Source organism: Amblyomma americanum, chromosome 2 (assembly GCF_052857255.1).
Source record: "Amblyomma americanum isolate KBUSLIRL-KWMA chromosome 2, ASM5285725v1, whole genome shotgun sequence".
In the NCBI taxonomy this organism is placed as follows: domain Eukaryota; kingdom Metazoa; phylum Arthropoda; class Arachnida; order Ixodida; family Ixodidae; genus Amblyomma; species Amblyomma americanum.
In genome coordinates, this window is record NC_135498.1 from 102,606,549 (window position 1) to 102,629,901 (window position 23,353).

A 23,353-nucleotide genomic window follows, 5' to 3' on the forward strand; every position below is an offset into this window, starting at 1 on the left:
CCGCTGGTTTGGTATATCGAGCAGTGCAACATACCCCTGCATGTTGCTCGCCTTCTAAAGGCGCGTACCAATCACTTTTAACGCCGAGACAGACAGAGAAGTCGCCATCATGCAATGTAGCCAAGGTAACTATAGCCTAGCAGCGGCCCTCGCGCGGAGTGCTTCTATATATACTGTACTCCTGACAGGATAAATAATGTGATGATAGTTATTCGCAGGTTCCAAAGCACAATCCACTACGACTTCGACAAGAAGCAACTTTGACCTAGCAACGAATAGCGAGTAGTGCGCTGCGCGCACGCATACCAGTGACACGACAAGCTAGTCTCCAGCATGTGTGCAATCCATTCTTTTATATAGGTTGCGGGTAAGCTTGTCTACGGAAATTTTTTATATATCGAGCTTTGATATATTAACAAATTTCGTGATCCCCTTCGAGATCTATATATCCGTGTTTCGCTGTGATTTTATAGATCACTTTTCGGTTGAATGCACGACATTTCTGAGCGATGACGTCAAGTCATGCAAAGAACGAAAACGAAATCTCGTGAAGGGTATGGGTGTCTTGACTATATGCGGTCAAAAAATAAATAAAATCATTAATTGGAACAAAATATTTTTATAGGCTGGAGTTCGCGGTGGCGCCCAGACACCGACACCAGCGGTGGCTAACCGAAGTGCTCCTGCGAAGTGCGCTTCTATCCGGAATCGAAACGGACCATGTTCAGCTCGGTTTACCCACGGTGGCGCTAATCACCGAACAGCACCGTGGCGTGCCACGCTATGCTGCTCCTGTGGGCTGCATTCCCAACCCGAGCTCAGAGGGGCCCGGCAAGGTCCGCGGTATCGCCCTGGCGGCAAGGCGGTACCACGGGAAAGGGGGACTTGTTTCGACGGCTGCCATGCCATCGCAGTCCTCGAAACGCCCCGGCTGGACGAGCCCACGGTGGCGCCACTCACCGACAACCGCTGCTGAGCGGCAGCGGATGCTCCTGTGGGGTGCCCCCCTGGGCTCAAGTAGGAAGCACTCGTAGTGCTCGGAGTACGCGGTGATGCCACACACCGACACCCAAGGGCCAACAGAGGTGCTCCTGCGTGATCCTGTTTCGAACATGAATGAGACGCGCACTAGCTCGGAAACCCCACGGTGGCGCCACTCACCGGCACGCCATGCGTGTTCCTGTGGGGACGGGTGGTTCTCGCACAGAGAATAGGAATAAGCTTCGGCCAACCAGGGCTACGACAAGCCACCAACACGTTCTGGCTGCCTCCCATTCCTTCGCCTGTGTCTTAACCACCAAGCTTGTATGTCATAGGACTATAAAAGCCTTCTTATACTAGAAAGGTACACACGTTGAATAGTGCAGGTGTGCTGTGCGGTTCCAGACGCTCCAGATCAGAGGTCGAGCAGAACCTTCACCACGATGAGACGACCATCGTAATAGCTTGAGTCTACCTTGTCCGTCATACAAATACACAAAACGATCGACCGTATTTCGTAAGGCCAGACTCGATACTCACTATCGGCAAACATTATCCTCATTCCTTAATTTGAGTCGACGCCGGCGCCCCTCCGCGACCAGCAGGTATAACGAATCCTCTTGTTTCGTGTATTCAATGTCGGCATTGTGGAGAGCGAATTCGAATGTTTGCCGAGAGGAATAACTTCAGTGACCTGAAAGGTGCGATTGCATACAAGCACTGGTCTTAGCGGGCGACGTGAACGTTGACATGCAAAGCGTCTCGACCCGACAAACTGAAATTATGTCACTGTTTGATGCTTACGGGCTTTCGAACCTCATCAATGCTCCCATTCGCATAACCTGCTCTACATCCTCCTCTCTAGACATCACCGTTACCGACTTCGAAGTTTCCAATGCAAAGGCTGGCACACTTCTATCAGACTTAAGTGACCACAATCCAACATTTCTCTTTCATTCATTCTTCAAGGTACAATTCTGCCTGGCCAACAGCTTGCAACAGCTGTCAGCACATAGTTATGATAACCCTGGAACGCTTCCGAGCTGATAATGTGTGCAGCTAGATGGGATGACGTGATGCGTTCAAGAGACGCGAAGGACGCAACAAGCATCCTGATTGATAAAATAAAGGTTGTGTACGATGTTTTTTGGATCACGATCCCGCCCGCGGCGGTCAAATTTCGATGTAGGCGACATTCTAGAGGCCCGTGTACTGTGATGTCAGCGCACGTTAAAGAACCCCTGGTGGTCCAAATCTCCAGAGCCCTTCACTGCGGTGTCTCTCATAGCCTGAGTTGCTTTGGAACGTTAAACCCCTGTAAACTTAAACCAACCGTTTCTTGGTTCACCATCCTCGACAACAAAAAGCTAAAAAGCCCTGGATAACGCAGGACCTACTGCACAAAATGAAGGTTAAAGAAAAGCTTTGCACAGTTCATTCGATCCTGTGACCTATCGAAGCTACAGAAATTTAAGAAATACCGGAATTCTCTTAACCGAGAGCTGAAATCCGCGAAGTTTAATTACTACAACAGCGCTTTGTCCTCTATGTTTAGTAAAAATATGAGCGCGAAGTGGTGCCAAATTAATAAACTAGGTATTAAACTAGGTATTAAACTAGGTATTAATAAACTAGGTATTATTAAACTAGGTATTAAATGGGAGGGGTAGATGAACGGCAGCGCGCTGGAATTGGCACGCGCGCGTCAGGGGATTGGTGGAGGCAAGCAGCTTGGCCTCCGACCAGCCGCAAGGCTAGCCGAGGCGCAAAAAGGACTGCAGGGCAGCGGGGGCTGTCAGCAGGTGGCGGCCACGTTGAATAGTAGACGTGGCAGGAGGTGAACACCGCAGGAGACTGCTACAGGGTAGCGGCGCGAAGGGAGACGCTGGATACCGCCATTTCCTGCGGCGCCTAGGGTGCTGTATACAAAGCAGTGGCGTCAGGCAGCTGGCGCCACGAGGTCCGGCGGTCGTTATCAGGAGCGCAGGATATGAGCCTGGCTGCGCAGCTGGAGCCTGCAGCAGGGAGACTCCACGCACACCCACGCACACAAGTGTGCGTGTGTGGGGTGGGTGGATGGCAGCCAGAACGCTGCTCTCGTTTCCACGATCAGCATAGCAGGCACTGAGGTGGTATGCGGGCCGTCGCCATCGGTGTCCGCTATGCCGGCTCCTGGAGGTTTTCATGAAAATGGGCCGTCACCGCAGCAGCTGACGACGACGGCCCGGAGAAGCTGTCCCGGTGGGCGTAGACTACACGGTCGACGGACACAATACCAAGAAAGTTGAGCTGTACAATTCTCAAACATCTAACATGGCCGCCATTCCTTACGTAGACAAGTTGTATCATTTCTTCAGGAATTGTGCAGGACGGGCTGGTACTTGCGTTTTTTTTTCTGCGCGGATTAGCCTCAGCGCTTTGTGCCGGCGTGTGAACAGGGACGGCTCAAGGCCTCCGCTTTGTGACCTTGATTATGAACAACGCTTCATGCACTGAACTGCAAGTGCGGTGCTGTGTACGAAGTGTCATTATCCTTCAGAAAAACATATGTTGGACAGACTGGTCGGTGTTTGAATACAAGAATGAGCAAACTTGCCAGGTCGCTACAGTTCGTAACGGGCAGCAAATTTGCCCTTCAATGCACGATTTGTGGATCGAAGAAATGTGCACCGTTGTTAGCAACACAAGCTTAACAAAAAGTAAAAATCTCAGAAAGCAAGAGAGGTGTTCGAGGAGATGGCTATCAGGCTCACGAGTCAGAGTTACGTCAGCAAATTTTTTGTTAGGTTGCTTGAAAAGGAAATTGATTATTTGACTCCGGAGCGGCGTTAAAAGAAAATTGATCGTCTCCGTAACTGCGTGGTAGTGGGCGTTCGCCGTTTCAAACACTTTCCGGGTCTCTTTTTATCTTTGCTTTCATCCTATACCACTACCTTCCTTATATCTCGTGTAAAGCGGTATAAACCTATGTTGAGCACTCGTGGTGTCCATTTATTTCGTGTCTTGTGTGTTGCACTGTGTAAACCGCAGCTAAGTGTGTACCAACTTGCCCAGATCTCCGCCTTAGCACATCTATACCCCACAAAGCCAGCGACCGCCTGTTCGCCCCAACTGTGGGCGTGCTGTTCCCATGATGGCATGATGGACGCCAGCTGAGCCAATTTCTGTTTCATGCGACATCAGCTTTCGTCCGGTTTCCAGACGACCATTTCGTCCGTCTGAATGTACCGGCCAGCTTTAAGTATGCCTCCACATGTCATGGAAAGCCGCCGCGGCGGCTGAGTGGTTATGCCGTTCGGCTGCTGGCCCGAAGGACGCGGGTTCGATCCCGGCCGCGGCGGTCGGATTTCTATGGAGGCACAATTCTAGAGGCCTGTGTACTGTGCGATGTCAGTGCACGTTAAAGAACCCCAGTTGGTCGAAATTTCCGGAGCCCTTCACCACGGCGTCTATCATATCCTGAGAAGCTTTGGGACGTTAAACCCCCTTAAACCAAACCAAACCATATCTCATGGCGTTCATTGAGTCAGAATACATGCCCCGTAAAGGGCGTCATCCAGCCTATCAATGCAATGCATAACAGAAGTTATCGATAATACAGGTTACTCGCGCACGAAATAATTTTGGGATGCTGAAAAAATTAATGCGCAGGATATGCAATAGCATTTCTATTTAACTCGCAAGTCGACTCACCAGATTACTTAAAGTAGGATTATGTTAAAATTCTATTCCAATCTTGCTTGTATTCACATCCTTAATCTATTCGGATTCTGTTCACGTATATTACTAACTTTTGCTCCTTTAGTCTTAGTATCTATCGAGTACGTCCCTGCCTGGCCTGCTTCCTGACAGCCGTATACTCTGCGATATCGAATGCCCTTAAGTAATTTCATCTACAGTATTTTGAATGCCCATGTGTACTAATCTTTCTGTTCCTGCGTTGACAGGGATACCAAGTGCTTTTTTCTATAAACTTTGCGTATTATGACGTCCAGCTTGTTCTTCTCAATTTTCTTCCATTAAAGATAAGGTGCTCTGTATGCCGTACTGCTCACCGTAAAAGCCTTTATTATCTTTGTGGTTTCTTTTTCTTCAAATCCATACTTGTTTAATGCCGTGCTAATCATTCTCGCCGCTTGCTCATTTGTTGCCTTGTAATCGCCTAATTACTTCCGCGTTGTTGTCCTTAGCGTCTATTAGCAGACGTAAGATTCTCGTAAATGGCACCTCTTGAATTTGCTTTCCCCGCAAAATGCTACAACAGTGTCAGAGCCTCCTTACTTCCTGAATTTTAGTAACTGACTCGCCAAGCAGAGGCGCACCTCTCCTCTTAGAGGCGCACCTCGCCGGCTCCACCGCTGTGATGCCATGTGTTTAGGAGAGGGCAGGCTGGGAGAGGTGCAGCTGCGCGCACCAGCTGGTTACCCCGTTGTGATACCAACGTGACTCGGAGAGGGTGCAATAGTTGCTACGTTGGCGTTTCTCGTTCAGTTTCGCCATGGATGAGACGCGCGCCGGACGCAGTGCGTTAACTCTAAGGCGTTGCCGTCCAGCCGCGTCCGGTCATCCCTTCGATATAGCTCGCCGAGAAGGTGTATTGCAGAGGACGCGAGATAAACGAGCCGCTGAAAACGAGGTACAAGAGGACAACACAGACTAAAAGATACGCCTTCAGATGACCAATAAAGACAAACTTTATTTATACCTGCGTACAGTCATCGCTAAACAATGCATAGTAATTGGTAACTTACGCTCAACTAAGCTTCACGAAAACATATCCAAGCAAAACCGAGCTTTCGCTCTGTATAACTAAGTTCACAAGAGTTGAACCTCACCAAATTTTAAAGCGATAGCTGTTAGGCTATCCTGACCTTTTCGCCGCCGTCGTTGCAGTCAGCGTCGTTGCCGTCGTTGCCGTCGGCGTTGCGCCGGTCAACCCGGGTCGCATAAGCCTACGGGCGGCTCTGTTTGGAACAGGCGCCTCCCAGTGCATGGGTGCATCACGTGATCACTACACCAGTGGTCACGTGACTAAATGACTAAGCAGCTATCGCTGAATTTTGGGTTACATAGTCGTAACCGTAACGTGAGTTTTTTTCTTGTTTTATTACTCTTCCATTTCGCCATGTGCAGAGTTGCCAAGTGAAATCCGCTTCTGTTCAAACTACCCACATTTCAATTCTTCTCTCTGTGTCAAACAAGTACTGTTTAACCTTGCTTGAAGGACATCTCGCACCTTTCTCTATGGATCGTACTGCAGGAGTTATAATGGCGGAGACCTTTACACTCTAGTAAACTGTCCTCTAAGCGCACACCGCTTTAGGGGCAAGGTACGCTGCCCAAATCCTGGGGCATATATAGAAGCAATATTTACTGTTGCCAACAGAAACAAATTCCGTCTACAGTACATGCGAAGTTACAGCAGACGATTTTAAACGAGGAGGCAGGCAGGGCGAGGTTAACCGGAAGAATGGTCGGTTTGCAACCCCACACGGGGGAAAGGGGAGGGGGATAAAAATGAAAAATAAAGGAGAGTCAATATAAAAAGTCAGTGTTCGAAGTCACAGCCTATCGTGCAAGAAGCGGAGCAGTACCGTGGAAGCCTTCATAGCCGACGATCGCTGCGGCCAATGGCAGGGAATCTTCATTTCTGTCAGTGGGCGTAGGTGTAGACGCTCCAGTGCACCGTAGAGCGACTGCCTTTCGGCGCTGTAGGCAGGACAGTAACAAAGAATGTGGGATATAGTCTCGTCATTCCCGCAAATGGCACATGCAGGGCTATCAGCCATACCGATAAGAATGAGTAATGGTTCGTGAAAGCTACACCAAGCCACAAGCGACACAGCAAAGTTTCTTCACGTCGTGGTAGGCCGGATGGAATGCGGAGCTTCAGATCTGGGTCCAAGGCTTTTAAACGTGAATCGGAAAATTGGCCGGAATTCCACGCGGCCAGCGTGATGTCATGCCCAAGAGCGCGAAGCCTGCCCGCTGCCTCTGATCTCGAAAAAAGGATCTACACAAAATCGCCGTTGTGGTGAGCAGTTCAACAAGAATTTAACCAAAGTTTCAAGCTCCTCGATTTGCTAACCCTCAAGACCAACGGTGCCGCGTTTTAAAGCCTCCTCCGGTTACTAAATGCATGAAGTGACCATGGTTTGTAGTGGGATTATACATGTCACCAAGAGCAAGCATTCCGTATATTTAGTGATCGACATCAGCTCTCGAGCTTGGGCAGCACGCTCTGCCCCGCTAACATGAAGTGCGCTACTGGACAGCTTATTCTCTTTTGCTCCCATATAGGTGTATTCGTGTTTAGAGTGCCGACAGTCACTGCCTTATTATCACACATTATATTGTGCACCTTGCGGAAATATGTCATGAAGTACGTGCGTAAAATACCGCATTTTCATTAGAGTTACAGCCAAGCAGGGAGCTACACCATTTGTCACATGTTCAACCAGGGAGGTTCATTCCATTACTGCAGCCATAATCATCATAAGCCTGCCTCCGCCCGCTGCATGGCAAAGGCCTCTCCCATGTCTCTCCAATTGGCCCTGTCCTTTGTCACCTGCGCCCACTGTGTGCCCGCAAACTTCTTAATCTCATCCGCCCACGTAACTTTCTGCCGCCCCCTTCTACGCTTGCATTCTCTCGAATCCACTTCGTTACTCTTAAGAACCAGCGGTTATATTGCCTTCGCATTGCATGCCCTTCCAGATCCTATTTCCTCCTCCACTGGAAGTAGCCCATGGCGCAGATGTAGCGAGTGCCGTTTTGCATGGCGTTTGCTGTTTCAAAGGTACTGTTCATGTTAATGTCCCTTCATGTACGGCATAACGAACCATTCTTTTCCCTTCCTTTTTCTGCTCAATCGCTTAAAGGCGGCTTTGGTTCTGGCAGTCTTGATGTCATAGGTAGCATAAGAGGGTTCTCGCACTGCTTCCGCCCTCACCGTTCGATGCTATTTCAGGCGACACTAGAGGTAGTACAGGACGTACCACGTCCTCCGCTATGGATGAGGATGACGCTCCTGAACACTCGCAGGGTTCTTTTACATGGAACATATTTACCATAAGCAAAGATTGGACAGCCGTCGCCGTAGCTCAGTTGGTAGAGCACCAGCGGCGAAATTCAGAGGTCGTACTTAGAAATGCGAGTATGGCCGGATGACTATGTATCCTTGAACGGATTTAACAGAAAATATCTGTTTTAATTGAACTCTGCTCTGAAGAGTGGTAATCTTCCTTTTTGGCTGGTTCGCCTCTTCAGCCCTGAATTCTCCAAGCGGCTGCACGAATGAGCAGGGTGAAAAATGAAATTCGACAAATCAGCTCGTATTGACGTCTCAGAAAAAACGGCCTCCTGTGTTCACATTCGATATCCAGAACAATCACCTGACTCAGTTTAGCAAGTAAAATATTTGGAAGTGACCGTCATAAGTGAATTCAGCTTGAAAACATAAATCAATATTTCCTCAGCAATCTTCTGCAAACCCTTTTTACTGCGTCATAAGCCTAATGTTGCGACACCTCAAGTTAATTACCTCGCATAAACTTATCTAATAAGTTCCAAACTATATTATGCTAGCATAACGTGAAACCCTTTAACTAAAAACAACACTGACACATTAAAAGGAATTAAGCGCCGAGCTTTCCGCTCTGTATATTCTAAGCACGGTCTCCGACTCCATGTGTGCTGTTATGGTACCCAACGAAATTCGTATGCTCCAAACAATACGCAAACTCGTGCGCCTAAAATTTCTGTAACTATTATTTAAACGTAAACTAGCTCCGGACCACAATTCATATCTAATTACACACAGTACAAAGCACACCCGACATGCTCATTCGTATCCTTTCACCTATTATTGAGGAAGATAATTTCAATACTGCTTTTCGCTCGAGCTATGTTAAATTAGAACTACTTACCTGGCTGCTACGTTGAATCTGTTGAGTATCATAGAAGCACATATTCTAAGCAGCAGGTATTCACAGCCGAGTCATGTTTTCCTTTCCTTATCTAGCTCGTACTTCACGCCTGTACTGTGCAAGAAGCTTTGTTTGCACCATTTTAATGTTTGCCAGTGTATTTGTTGCTGTACAGATTCTGAGTTTTCAGTATTTCATTTTCCGTTGAGCAGTTTTTCTCCTTGTGACACTTTTTTTTTAACTTGTCATGTACAGCCCTGCTGCCTGCGGTCATGCCTGCAGCGTTCCACAAGTAATAAAATCGAGATGCACGCTATTTTCTCCCCCGAGGAAGAACCAAAAAAGGAGTGTAAGAGAACGGCGGTCTGAGATGCTGCCTTGGTTACTTGACTGTGCAGCGAGTCAAACCACAAGAAACGAGAGAATTCGGCACGTTGAAAATAGAATGAGTACCTCGATGCATTTTTTTTTTACGCGGTAGCGCTAAGTGTCCTGCTCAGCGGAAAACCCAGCGTCGGCGTTGTCACGAGGAAATCTGGATTTGTCGAGAGGGTGCTGACGTCAAAAGCAGATGACCTCTCGCGGGTAATTTAAACACCACACAAAGATCATGCAGTGCAAGAATGATGACGCCACAGCCCAATTCCAAATTGATCTACAGTGGCGTGAGGTCATTCGCCGGAACCCGAACTAGAACTGCCCCTTGGGTCGCGAGGGGAGCTCTCTAACCCTCACCGACGGTGGAACGCTCGTGAGACATGGTTAAAAGGAGACCTTGTGTGCCTTGTGACATATAAAAATGAAGATAAATTCAAGAAGAGTGTATATGTCTGCGAAGTGATATGCATAGAGCACTCCGGAATCGCTGAAGGGACCCATTAATGCTATCAAGTCATACCCTTATAGCGGAGCTCAACTTTGCAATGAACTTTCTTTATGTTGGTGATTTGTTTGCATCGAGTTTCATGTGGCATCCTTACTGAACAGCGAACGACCAAGTGTATTCAATCAAGAAACAATCCGCGCGAACGTTTTGTTCAGGATGCGTTCTTCGAGGGCTTTTCCCGGGATTATTACTGATTCCTTAAAATTAATTTCAGCGATTTGTATCAGAGCGAAGAAGACACAGTAGGCCTCTGCAGGGAAGACTCTACGGGTAATACCTGTACCATTTTCATTTAAATTGGGCCTGCACGAAGCAAAGGACACAACGGAAGTTTTAAAGGCATCTCTAGAAAACTGAAGACACTTGTATTTATACGGAACGGACAATAAATGCTTCCTGACGCTCTCGCGACGTGCAGCCTCACTTTCTTTATATGAAAGCTCCTAGATTGTGGAAAACTGTGCCAATCGGCACAAATTCTTCAAAGAAGCGCAGAACGAGTAAAAAGAGCGCATAAACAAGAAAACAAAAGAAATGTGACTTTTGGTTCTAAGCTTGCTGTTGTCCTTGGTCCGAGTTACTCCTCTTCATGCAGCTCCTCGTATTATCATGGGCTTAAAGCCTGCAGAGCGAATGTTGTGAACGCGTGTGAAAGCAACTCTGGTCTCCGCGACAACTGACACTTTTGAACTGCGCATACGCGCAGATAGCTGTCTTAGTTGCTATGATAAAATTACAGAGGTCAAGGACGATACAATATTCTATTTCCTTAGTGCATCGTAAGATTTGCGTCGACGATTTGTGACGGGGCATCTAAAGGCGCATAGCAAGGGGCAAGACACTTTCATGACGATGGCAACGAAATCGGCTCGAAACAGCGTCGCAAAGCATTTGCTTACCGCACCTTCTATCGGAATAAGCCCTTTCAGCTGCCCACTGGCCGAAGCGATTGTTTTAACGGGATAGCGTTAAAAGCCCCGTTATTCAGAAAATCCAGCTTCGGCGTTGTGAGCGAAAAATAGGGTGACGTAGTGTGGCCCAGGTGGCCATCCGCAAGCAACCTAGATTGGTCACCAAGGTCACGAGACCTTGTGGCATCATCCCAACCTGCCCACCGGATGGTAAGCAAACTGAGCACCACGGGAGGTGACTGTTAAATTAATGACTGATCGCAACACGTCGCTAGCGAAAACCAACTCTGGTCCAACGGCAGCGGATTCTATCGCAGGACAGTGGCGCATCCCTTAACCGCTGCACCATTGCGGAAAGGCTGGTGTGAGGACCCCCAGGGACCGCCAGGGGCAGTGTTAAGTTTAGAATAACCAATTCCGCATATAACTGCATTAACTCGTTAACGTTATTGCGTCATACCCTTGAGGCGGAGCTTAAGCGTGCCCTCCATCTTATTAAAGTTTATGCCCCATTGTTTCTTCGTTTGAATATGTCGACCATAAAAAATAACGATGAGTAAAACCTGCACGACGAAGAACTGCATTGGATGAGGCCTATGTACCATGCATGCAAGGAAATAATTTGCGATCTTAAGAGCGTTAAGCGATAACCGCGTGCCTTCAGTAGCCTCTTAGTCAGTATTTATCAACGTAAAAAGATAATTTCAGCCAGAGTGCTCAATGGGCAACCGTATGACAAGCTTATCACGTTGAAGTATAAATGGCGCTCGATAATACGGCAATGAATGCAGGCCCATACATTTCCAAGAGGTAACAACAGCGACACCGCTCTTCGGCCACGTATCATTTATTATAGTTCACACCACTTCCGCCAAACGGAAGTTCTCAACAGCCGGTAAACAGGGTCTCGTGCAGTGGGCGCCTCTGAGCTCAACTTAGTCGGGCTGTCTGTAACGAGAATTGACAGAGAGGGTCAGCACACTCTACTCCCACCCACAGTTAACCCTGAGCGAAAGATGCAATACGGGGCGCTGAAAAAAAAGCAGCACATAACACATCGAAAAACTGAGCGCCTGCTGAAGTTATTCAGCAGGCCTCGTAGCGAGAATGCTGCAGGTGCTCAGCCAGAGCGCCTGCAGATGTTCTCGAACCTCAGCAGCACACGAACCGATGTTACGTTCTACGCGCGATCAAGCGAAACTCACAAGTAATCAGCAAGCAATAATTCTCAAATGATGCAAAAAAATTCCGAGTCAAATAGGAAACTACTTACCTATTGTTTCTGTCGGAATTGCCACGACTGTCGGGAACAAAAATAAAATTGTTAATGGCCAATATCTGAGAGGCCTAGAAAAAGGGACACTAATACAGTATACTGCGTGCACATGCGTTAAGAAATAGAGCTTCGTGAAGATATTTGTGCTGCAAATGTCATTTGTGACAAAAAAGCAACTTGGACAAGCCAGAAAATTGAGACACACAGCGACGCCCCTGCACGATTCCGGTAACTGCTTCCTGAGCAAGTAAATTCTTCACCAGCTATGACTGATTATCGCCTTTAAGTCAACCGAATTTAGCAGGGGAAGGGTGTAAATGAGGCAGGATATCGGGGAATAGATTTGCAAACTCTGTCAACTACGCATTCAAGATATCACACAGAGAAAAAGAACGCGGTTAAGGATTCCGAAGTGCAGCCGATCAGTGTGCCGCAATTTCTTGCTTCTATTATTATTTAGTTTTCGTCTTCCCTTGAGAGACATTTCACTGTTGACAATATATTTAACGCAAGAGTGCACCAAAATGGATTCTCAGAGCATTTGGTAGTCTAGCGCGGGGCAGTAAGATATGCCGGAGCGCATTGTGCTATTGCATGCCTCGCCGTCCTTTTCTATGAAAAAACACCCGAGCTCTACTGCAGTGCGTAGCTGAGCAGAGAGAGTGACTGGCCAAAGCGACACCTGGTGAGCACGAGGGGCTCAAGCAACGGACGTGCGAGCTTTACACTTGGAACCTATCATCTGCGCTGCCTGTGGCACCATTACGCCACATGCTATTCGAAGGCTCAGACATAAGGCTGAGAAAATCTGCAACGCATAGCTCTTTCGCATACTCATGTTCAACGGAATGTACTGATTTCCACTGAGTTAAGCGTTGATTCATATAAGTTATTAGCCTACATATGCCTGACGACTTACATGTAGGGCACCGCCTTTCTACGCAGGAACTCCAAAAAGTTTATTGTGCAAAAGCTTGTTTCCGCTATCGTAGCGTCAAGAACGTCTAGACATTTCCTGTTCGAAGTCTGTGTTGAGTTCTTTGAGTTTTCAGCTTTGTGTGCGCTCAGAAATTCCACCAGTCTTCTCTGGACGCCATTTTTCGATTCCGCCACATCGACTGCACTGCATTTCTACAAGAAAAACTAATCATTCTTGCGCATGGTCATAAGGAAACCACCTCGCGTGATGAGAAATATCACTTTAATGTCGATGTCGTTTATCAGAAGCTTTACCGCACGTAACAGGTAGCGAATTTGCCTAGCATCGTATATTGCAGTATGGCTCAAAAGTCAGTGTTGAGAAAAACATTTCCACAAATAGAAAGATGATTCTTAATTGACAAAAAAGAAATAACCGTTCTATCTCTAAAAATATTTTATTTTTACACATTTCTGAAGTTTTAGCATATACGGGGCAACAGCGCTTTTGGCTGTAAAGCAGTTGCCCTTGCACGCAGCTCCTATTGCCCTGTGATTCACTTGCGCCCCGTATCGTCTCGCAGCTCGTATATCCTCCGGTTCATGCATCAGACGCCGGCCTGCACTTAGTTCGAGAGAAGTAGAACGAGTTAAGGACAACTCACGATCTTCGGAGAGCAGCCAGAAGAGCATCGCGAAGAGCGAGCATCCGATCAGGAGCAGCAGCGTGCTCATCGTCATCAACACCCACCGCTCGCGGCTTTCGCCGCCTGCTGCCCTGCAAAAAATAAGTCAAAGGAAATTAGGCGCCCACTGCCTTCATCGCCTCCATGATGACCGCGTATTACTTTTCAGCAATTTACGCGACTCCGATGCAGGGTTCCTCAGCGTTCGGACGCTGCGTCCTGTCTATGCTTTCTGTGAATGCGTAGTCGACGTATGCCTTGTTCACGTACTATAGCTCTCAATATTACTTGCAAGCGACCGAAGTGAGCAGACAGACGTTTTCGCTGCATAGTAAATTAATACGCCTCCACAAAAAGCGCCCAACTTGCATATTCATTACGTGTACTTTGATTCTTGCATCGGCGGCTGATTGCCTCAATTTTCAGCACCATAGGGCTCGCAATTGTGCTTTCAATCTGTATGTGTGTAGCTTCTACTACTAACGATTATATGAGAGGTTCAACGTCCTAAACAATGGCGGATGGCTCCCTACGTCAGCTGCACAAAAGGAGCAGCTGTCGTCTAGCCTCAAGCCAGCCAGAAAAAAAAAAACGGATGTTTCATTTCTAAGCGCCCGGAGTCATCTACTTTCCCGACTACGAAGACATGCAATACGACGGCGGATACATCCATGTCAGGAACCGCCTGCAAAAGGAAGCTGTTCAGGACTTCGAGTCCGTGAGGGCCTGGAATCATGAAGTGTCGCGGCATGTCTGGTTCCAGTAAGCAAAATTTTTCCACACGATTTCCTGCATACCTGTCAGGGCCACGGACAACCTGAGCACACTGAAAACTGCCTGTCTTGAAATGCCGGTCCCTGTGAAAGTCAAAAGGGCCGGCATCAATGCAAGGAGGAATATATTCTTCCTTCATGTGCTGAACCGGAAAATCTTGGCCACCATGACGAATGTGTCGAGCTTATGCAGGATACACGTGCCGTCATTTCTCACTCACGGAAATACGATGAAAAATGGACATTGGTTTTTAGGCAAAGTAAATGGCGCAGTGTCTGCCTAACATCTCGGCGGACACCTGAACCGCGCCGTGAGGGAAGTGATAAAAAACGGAGTGAAAGAAGAGAGGAAGAAATAGGTGCCGTAGTGGAGGGCTCCGGAAAAATTTCGACCAGCTGGGGATCTTTAACGTGCACTGACATCGCACAGCACACGGGCGCCTTTGCCTCCATCGAAGCGCAGCAGCTGTGCGTTCCAACCCGGATTCGGACATAAATGGCGGCGACAACGCAAGTCCAGTGTCTGATTCATTGACAATCAGCGCTTTAGACGGTCTGGGTGTGCCAAACTTCTGTTTGAAGGCATAAGTTAGCGCTGCATGTAAGAGAAGCATTCCGGTGCGCCCATGCGTGCCGCACCTTTCGCAGTGCCGCAAATGTCAGGAGCTATAGCATACGGCACGTCAGCATTGCGTGCACAAGTAGAACATGAGTGCTTTGAGCCGACAACAACGATACACCCGCGTGCATAACAGAGGCGCCGATATGTGCTCACTCCAATGAGCACGGAAAGTGTTCTAAAGGCAATGCCGAAAATTTTATACAGGACAAAAATACCAGAGACACAGCTCCACGCAAACGGATGCCGCAGAAGTGGTCCGCCGCCGCAGATGTTTACGGAACTCACATAGGAAATCGGCGCCTGCAGACGTACAAGCTTCAGTTGCTAAAAATAAAGCTCACTACTCGGCTGTTCAGAAGACACTGGCTGTGAAAAAGCAAACGGAATAACGTATGTACACGAAGGTAACGTGAGCAGGGCACTGGGGTGCGCCAGAAAACGTTACTCAAAGGAAGCTATAGGATCGAAAGCTGGGCGAGCTATTAGGCGTTCATAATTTAAGATTCGTAAAGAACACGGAAAAGGAGGAAACCCGTGTACACAGAACGAAGTGCTTCATCCTGTGTACCCGTTTTCCTTCTTTTCAGTGTGTGTTTTTTTTTTGCGCATATTAAGGCATATTTCTCGAAAGGGCGCGGGTGGGGGGGGGGGGGGGGGGGGGGGGATATATGCCATGGGCTTTCGTCTGCGCAGCGGACGCATCAGTTTGGAAGAGAACGTGTATTAATTTATTCTTAGTTTGCCTAAAGCTAAAGCATAAACGGGGTACAAACACAATAAGTGCGTCGAAATCTCAGAGCAGCGTAGGGCTTCGCACTAGCTGAGGCACAGCCACCGAATAATGACACGCAGTGGCATATGAAAGAGTTGCTCGGAAGGTAATGAACCGTCCGCGCAGTTTTGGCGTCGCTGTAGAGAACGAGGCCGGGAACACTAACGTATCGCTGGACACGAGCTCTGGACGAGAGTTTAAGCGCGACGAGGATCCGTTCACCAGTGCGGCCAGATTGATGACGAGGACCGGAGTCACTCAATTTTTTCTAGGCCTTCTAGCGTTCTAGGCCTTCGTGTTCGCGTACGCCTGGATGAGAAGCCAGCAGCTTTTTGGAGTTCACTGTGATACCCGAGCCAGCTCTAATCCACACTCCGATATCGGCAGCATAAAGCGCATGGTAAACATGGGGTATACAGGATATACAGCTAAGTCACACAGGTGCTGGCATAGGCAACGCTAGGGTATGTCATAGCACGTAATAAGGCTTCCACTGGCAGGTACAGGGTCCACTACTCACGCGTTTTCTTCCGCTGGCTCCTCCGGCTGCGTCTTACGCTGCCTGTAAGAAAAAAAGAAGAAAACATGGTGAACAAATTCCAAGTTGCTGCGTAGCTTTCGTAAAACGCTGCCTCAACTAACCCGTTATGCGTGCCTGATTAGTGGAATACGTGTATGGACCTTGTATTTCGAGCCAAAACAAGGCACATTGAAAAAACGTCCCCTAGTCTCAGAATTTCAAACACAGCTGCGCAAATTGACAACAATACCGTTCGTTAAGAGCAGCGTTCGTGACGTCTCAGCATTTTTTGCCGCTCACTCAGTCCTTGCGCGGCACAGTGTCGGACTGACAGACCGTGGGCCAACCTGAAAAATGCACACCACGGGCTCATTCCGCGTACGGTGAGTATTTAGGAAAAGCATGTATTAATGCATCCACTCTGTCCTCTTGTTGTAAATGCAATAACCATGACCCAGCATCAATGTAGCAGTAAAAAATGTTCAGTTAAGCTTATTTTACATCTTCGAAGCAGTTTTGACAGTATAGATTTGAAAATTAAATTCTTTGCTGCCAAAGCTATAAGGCTCTCTCTTTTTAACGCGATAGCAATAAGGAGCTCCTGTCACCGAAAATCTGGCGTCGGCATCGTCCTTGACCGTGAGAGAAAGATCCATAAAGAATCCCTAGACAAACAACCTAGGAGGCAGATGGGCTACCCAGGTCACGTGACCTTGAGGCGTCATCACAACTTGCCCACAGGATTGCCAGCAAACTGCCCACCGTGGCAGGTGGCAGTTAAATTAATGATTGGTAGCTCGGGAAGAGCAACCTCGGTCGCACAAGGCCCACCAACCTGCCATTGCAAGGAAGTTGCGCATCGCTTAACCGCTAGATCACTGTGGCAGGAGGGATAAGAGGACTCTCAGGGATCTATGAATGTAAAGAAGAGTATGACGAATTCTGCATATATGGGAATTCATTGATTACGCCATCGAGTAATAGCCTTAAGGTGGAGCATAAGTGCCCACTCCAATTTTTTTACGAACAACTTTCAAAATAGGAAGTTATTGCTTCTCAAGGGTTGCCCCTTTACAATATCGAGTTTCTTGGCGATATTTATTTTATTTTCACATGCACCGGAAATGGATACCACAAGATTATTGGCTGGGTTTGAACGCGTTAAGTAGTGATTTCGCAGCAAAACGTGCAAGTGAGCGCATGTGCAGCGATAGTAAAATCAGACACTTGTTGACCACAGGTTAACTGCACGGCTGAATTGCTAGCACTTCAAGGCAGATCGCTAACCAGACAGAATTGGAGAGAGCGCAGCGAAGTCGTCAAAAAGTACATAAAGCAACGGCAAGAACCTAGAGGCTCAGCTCAGCTCAGCTAGACATATTAGCAGCGGCTGCTTTGGGGCTAGTTCTCTCATCGTAGAAGACTTTCCAGTCTGCCTTTCTGTGCTGTGTTTTGTGCTATGAAGTAGCCAGTCTTTAATCTACTAGGTGTTCTTCAACCATTCCAGTTATGAACGCGATACAATCCTGACATGGTTCGCTGCTATTCTGTTAGTTGAGCAGAAGAAGCATCTTCAGGCTTTTCTTTCCCCACCATATGTTTGTTTCGAGCTGCCCTAAGTAGTTAATCTTCGTGGCGCTAGTGGCGTGACAGTTGCCTGACGTCCAAGCTCCGGGCCGATCAATGATCCGGTTTCTGACAGACGATCCCTGGTTAGGAATTGGTCGGATCTAAGAGATTCCAGTCGGCTTCACCCCCCTGTGTACACCCTTTTGGAGTCGCAGCAGAGTCAACGCGCTTGCTTTTGCATTCGAGGACAAGCTTGTCTGAAATAAAGAAGCGGCGACTAAAAAGGACGGTGGCGCAGCGCAGCTACGAGAACACATAAGCCGATATGTAGAGAACCGCGACGCAACACTGCAGACAAGCGTGCCGGGAACAACACAACCAGCATCAGGCAAGTCCGGCGGCGGGGTCTTTGTTAGGCCTGGAGTCGATCCTACTACCCGCTGAACGGGGCGCTTTCTACAATCGTAGAATATCTTTTATTCCTTCTTCTGTTCCTCAATATCACAAAAAATGCTCTCAGAAGCGCAATACCGGAGCATGGCGATTTAATTCAAAGCGAGAAACAAGCACGACCCTGGAGATGACTCAGGTTCTTGCGAGGCCACCGAAGCCGTCGGCAGTTTTTGGCAGTCGCACAGTCATATCAAGTCAGCTTGTCGATGACTGCGCCGTATATTTAAAAAAAGTGTGCACCTCAGAGAAAATAAGCTGCGGACTCTATAAAATGCTAGCAGCGCGAGCGATTCTAACGTACTCGCTGGGGCTGGAGGAGGTGCTGGGACTGTCCTCGTTGGAGTTAATGTGGTACGTGACCACTGTGCCGGCGGCCATATCCGCACTCTCTCCACCGGCCCCTGGTCTCCTCTTTGTGCTGCTTGGGTCTCCTACTCGGGGCGTCCCTGAAAATGTCAAAGGAAAAATTGCATGAATAATATTCACCTGTGCGCAGGTAATGCCTTATTCCTCCAATGCAACGAGCAATATATCAATGCAGATTTTAAAGTGGAACATGACAGGAATGGCTAAATATTTGCGCTTTGAAAGCGACAAAAAGCGATAAATCTCAAAACTTCAGAATAGATAGCAGCGATAGAATTGACCAAGCGAAAATAAATATTGAAAACCAAGAGAGAAATCACGTACTTGAAATCGGAAATATTTTAAAAATAAACCTCTAATTGTCAAAGGAACCCTATAGGCTACGAGGGAAGCCATAGTCTCACGGCTCTGAACTAATTTTGAGCACCCAATGTTCAACAGTTCATTTCTTTGGTTAGCCGCCATGAAAATCACTCCATCCACAATGGCGGCATCGTGCGTGCATTTACATATACCCGGAAACATACACGACCAACCCTGGTAGGGTGAAATCGGGCCCTCCGGAGTCTACACCCCTTCACTGGCAAAAGCCAAGGACAGTACTGTGTCTGAATTAAATCAAGCATTTGGCAAACGTGTATAGATGTTGCTTTATAAGAACATCACAATTGTTTGAACCTCGTCTGAATCGAAGGAGCCAGCGACGCGGAACCACTTAATACATCACGACTTGGTACATCATTATTCAAAGCATAAAACCTCTCTTCTGCATCTTATTAACCATCAGCCTTGCCATTTTCGCCTACCCAACTCCATAAAATCACACAATCTTCATAATGTCTTGAGCATATCTCGCGGAAATCATGCCATCTTGATATGAATTTACATACTTTCATTGCACGTCATTGTGAGCACCACGCCGATTGAACTCCCGCGTTTTTTTTCATACGCAATGGCATATCCGAAGATTCACTCAATAGCTTGAGAGTTACAAAATGTATGAAGTTCGATAAATCAGCGCTCAGAACCGGCAGTGGAATGCGTATGACTCGGCGCAAGATAAAACAGCCGCAGGTGTAGGACGTAAGACTGTGAGCAAACCACTGTGTAGGAACTAAATATTTCATGTAAAAAGGTATTAAAAGCGGCGAAAGTCCTACGCCAACATGAAGGAATCAGAGAATTGGGTACCAAACCCCGCCGAAGGATGCCGCGTGATCTACAAACCACGTAAATGGCAAAGGGACTGCAACGTGTCCTCGTACTAAATAAAAGCCGCTGCAAAAGGAGCCGGCATATCAAGAAGGTACACACGCCCAAATATTTATCTACAGCGCTCTAAACGCGCAGTACAGTACACTGAATGCGCTTGCGTTAAAAGACAGATTAATTTTTCGTAGTGTCACTGCTTTGGAATGCTAAGGTACACGTTAGTAAATAGACTATTCGCGAACGCTCCGTAAAAAATTTGTATTTCAATTTTTCCCCCTTGCACTTTACGTTAATGCTGCAGTAGCCTAACGATGGCTGCGATGTCACAAGTAGGTATGAGGTCACGTGAGGTGTAAAAAACTGCAACATAATCGCAGCTTCATCGTTGTATGTGGGTGCAATTTTTGCGCTACCCTGTTCCAGAAGCCGCAATGAGAGCGAGTGAACAGCAATCATAGTACAGCTTTTATATGCCTCACGCTATTTCAAGGTTACTCATGACGTCACAACAGCCCTTTGATTGCTGAGGCCGAAACCGAAAGCACATCGGAGAAGAAATTCGTTCATAAATTATTTTCTCTGCACAGGCGAACTTCACGTTGTGATCAATGCTTACGAGTGGATTATGCATTGTTATAAATCAGAAAGACAGTACGAAACGTATGGTAAGCCTACCACCTAACCGGAGGAGTTCAAAGTCAAGTGCATGTTATGTCCTTGAGACGTCTTCAGCTGTTGCTACTAGTGTCGGCCTTGTATACGAGCTAAGCAATGCTACGGTGCAATTATCTGCGATGTCATAATCGAGTAAATATTGGCTATAGTCCCACGACTCCAAGACCATATGTTACAGGGCACTACCGTTCACTGAAGGGAACCCGGCAAGAACGAACACGCACATGTGCCTCATTGCCAGAAAGATTTATTAAAAGATAAAGTCGGGATTCAGCAAACCTCGCAACCTCTTTTAGCAAGGGTGAGTGGGTTGAAATCACTGATAATAAACGCACTACATGCGCCTAAACCAGTGGATGACCGCGTAAGTAACATGTTCGAAAGCCCCTACTCATGGCTTGGTGCGACATACAACGGCTCTATCTCCCTACAGCTGACATAACCGCACTTACGGTGAAGCCTTTACGTGGCATAGTCCTCGAGGTCTACTCGGCCTCCTCGGTGGCGCGTACCTAAAAACTTTAATTACTGCAGTTACAACCGAGACCCCCCTTCAATTCAAGGAGGTTTGCGGAATAGACTGGCGAGAGTACCTGTGGCACTGCAGCGAGAGACGTGGATACGGCTGCCTGTTGACCTCGAAGGGAAGACACGGCAAAAAGCGACCGTTCATGGGGGCCACTACGCAACGAATAGCGCGGCACACGCGAACGTGTGCAGCAAAGCCCGAGTAGCTTCTTCTTCTTCCCTGGGGGACTAAGCACGCCACCTAGTCGAAATGGCGACTTGAATTTCCATTCCTGAGAATTGGCTTCGGCAAAGAGGTACACATCGCCTCATACCTTAAATCCGGATGTCAACCCCGAGAACTGATTTCTCGCGGTTAGAGTGAGCAGCACGATAACTAAAGCTCAGCGCCTCCATTTTTTTTTCAATGCCAGCCACATACGGGTGACCCGATTGAACAGGCCTTGTGCTATCCTAATTTCCTGATTTTCCGCTCTGCTAGCACTCACGCCTGCTCACTCTCACTCACAAGGGAGAGTACTACGACAGAACACGGAATTTATAGATTTATTGAAAACTCTTTATAAAGCGAAACAAGATTTAAGACGTTGCTTGGTGGATCTCCTAGACATGCAGTCCGTTGGTCGTGGCCGCCACGTTGGCCCTCGCTGCCAGTCCTTGCTGGTGTTCAGGGTGATCGCTCAGCAAAACGGCCTCACATAGCTCCTTGGAGGGGTTGGCAGTTGAGTCTAAATAGTGATTGAACTGGAATCGCCAGATCATGTAGTAAAGATTAGCTACCTCTCCAGAGTGTGGGCGCCCTCAACCCTCAGAGGGGTGATCCTTCGAAGCGCATTCCGCGCACGTTTTGCGACTGCACAAACTCTCAGAGCCGCAGCCAAAACTCTGGCAATTGAAACATCTGCACGGTTTGGGCATATATGATCTTGCATATAAAGGTATATCTTCAGGTATACTACTTCAATCGGTGTTGGTTGGGGTGGGTTGGTGTTGGATGATAGGACCAGGTGTTTTGTGTCTATTTCCTTGTTATACTTCCGCATCTTGATTCGTCGAACATCTACGACATAATGGTCGGTCAGGCCTTTAAGCGTTTCTTTTTCCATGGGGTGTACAAAATCAGTATCCGAGATTACGCCTCGGACAGTGTTTGGAGATTGGCGTTAAGTGACGCAGACACGGATGACACCTATGGACACAATGTTTGAGTACTGTACAGTGCCATGCAGTTCGAGCAGTAAGTCGCCACTGGCCATTTTCGATACCCCACAGCCAAGGCATCTGCCAAGCACTTTGATACAAAGAACGGAGATAAGATTCTTGACTGTTTTCCTTCAACTTAAGTATGGATGACATGGAATTTGGGAAATGCATTTAAGGTGAACTCTAGATTAGGCTAGTTGGTTAAGAATTCACAAAGAAAACGGCACGAAATACGGGGCCCTGTCGTGTTTGTTTCTCTTTTGTCCCCGTATTTCGCGCCGTTTTCTTTGTGAATTTGGGAAATGTTGCCTTTCTTTTTTGAAAAAAAGTCTACTGCTTCGTTCCGCTCTCTTTTGAGACAGCGATTTTTCGAAAGGGCGAGCCAAAAAAACTGTTTTTCGGCTATGGTGCCAGCCACCCACCATGGAGCCCAACTAGGGGACTGGACAGGAACTTGCAAGCAGTCCCTGCCCACGCCAGCTGTACACCCCAGCTATAACCAAATATGACGCAACTCAGGGCAGTTCGCCACACAATGTAAACCCTAGCCGCCTATGATAAGTGAAAAAAAAGGGTGGAGAAAAGAGGAAAGTTGTGGGACAGACGACAGGAAAGTGAAAGGTGGATGGGAGGATAGGAAAAGCCGCCTGCCAATTTCCCCCGGTCGGGTCAGTCCGGAGGTGCCGTCTACAGGAAGCTGGGGCCAAAGTGGTGTGTTGTCTCCACCGAGGGGCCTGAAAGGTCCAAACGTTCATCACCGGCTAAATTACCAGGATGCCCTTTTCCCCGGACGGGGCTCTGCCACACAACTAAACATGGGTGCTCAGGTCCGTGGTGGCGCACTGCTCACCAACATCTTCCTCCGGGTATGGCCCTTGAGATGCTCGGGAAAACCCTGGTGTCGCAATTCACCACCACGTGCATGTTGCAGATGCCCCTGCAAGGACGAAGTCTTTGCCGACATCTGACATTTGAGATCGAGAAACCCGATCTTGTTTCTGCCCGTTGTCAGCAAGCGAATGTTAGCGGGCTTAATCTGGTCAAAATATTTGCGATTTAAATGATCACAAGTCG

At 47.7% G+C, this 23,353-nt stretch overlaps 1 protein-coding gene across 6 annotated transcripts in view; it reads right to left on the reverse strand.

Moving 5' to 3' along the window:
* Nucleotides 1-11,539: 11,539 nt before the first annotated feature.
* Nucleotides 11,540-23,353, reverse strand: part of LOC144121684 (uncharacterized) — a 228,049-nt gene continuing 216,235 nt past the window's right edge. For 3 of the 6 annotated variants that reach the window (XM_077655029.1, XM_077655031.1, XM_077655032.1), the window contains 5 exons: nt 18,597-18,741; nt 16,274-16,315; nt 13,566-13,678; nt 11,980-12,006; nt 11,546-11,654 (listed from right to left, as the gene is read on the reverse strand). In XM_077655029.1, coding sequence (XP_077511155.1) covers nt 11,557-11,654; nt 11,980-12,006; nt 13,566-13,678; nt 16,274-16,315; nt 18,597-18,741 — 425 coding nt within the window. In that variant the 3' untranslated portion in view covers nt 11,546-11,556. Of the gene's footprint in view, nt 11,655-11,979; nt 12,007-13,565; nt 13,679-16,273; nt 16,316-18,596; nt 18,742-23,353 lie in introns of all 6 variants that reach the window. The other 3 variants (XM_077655034.1, XM_077655035.1, XM_077655033.1) reach the window with 3 other exon arrangements.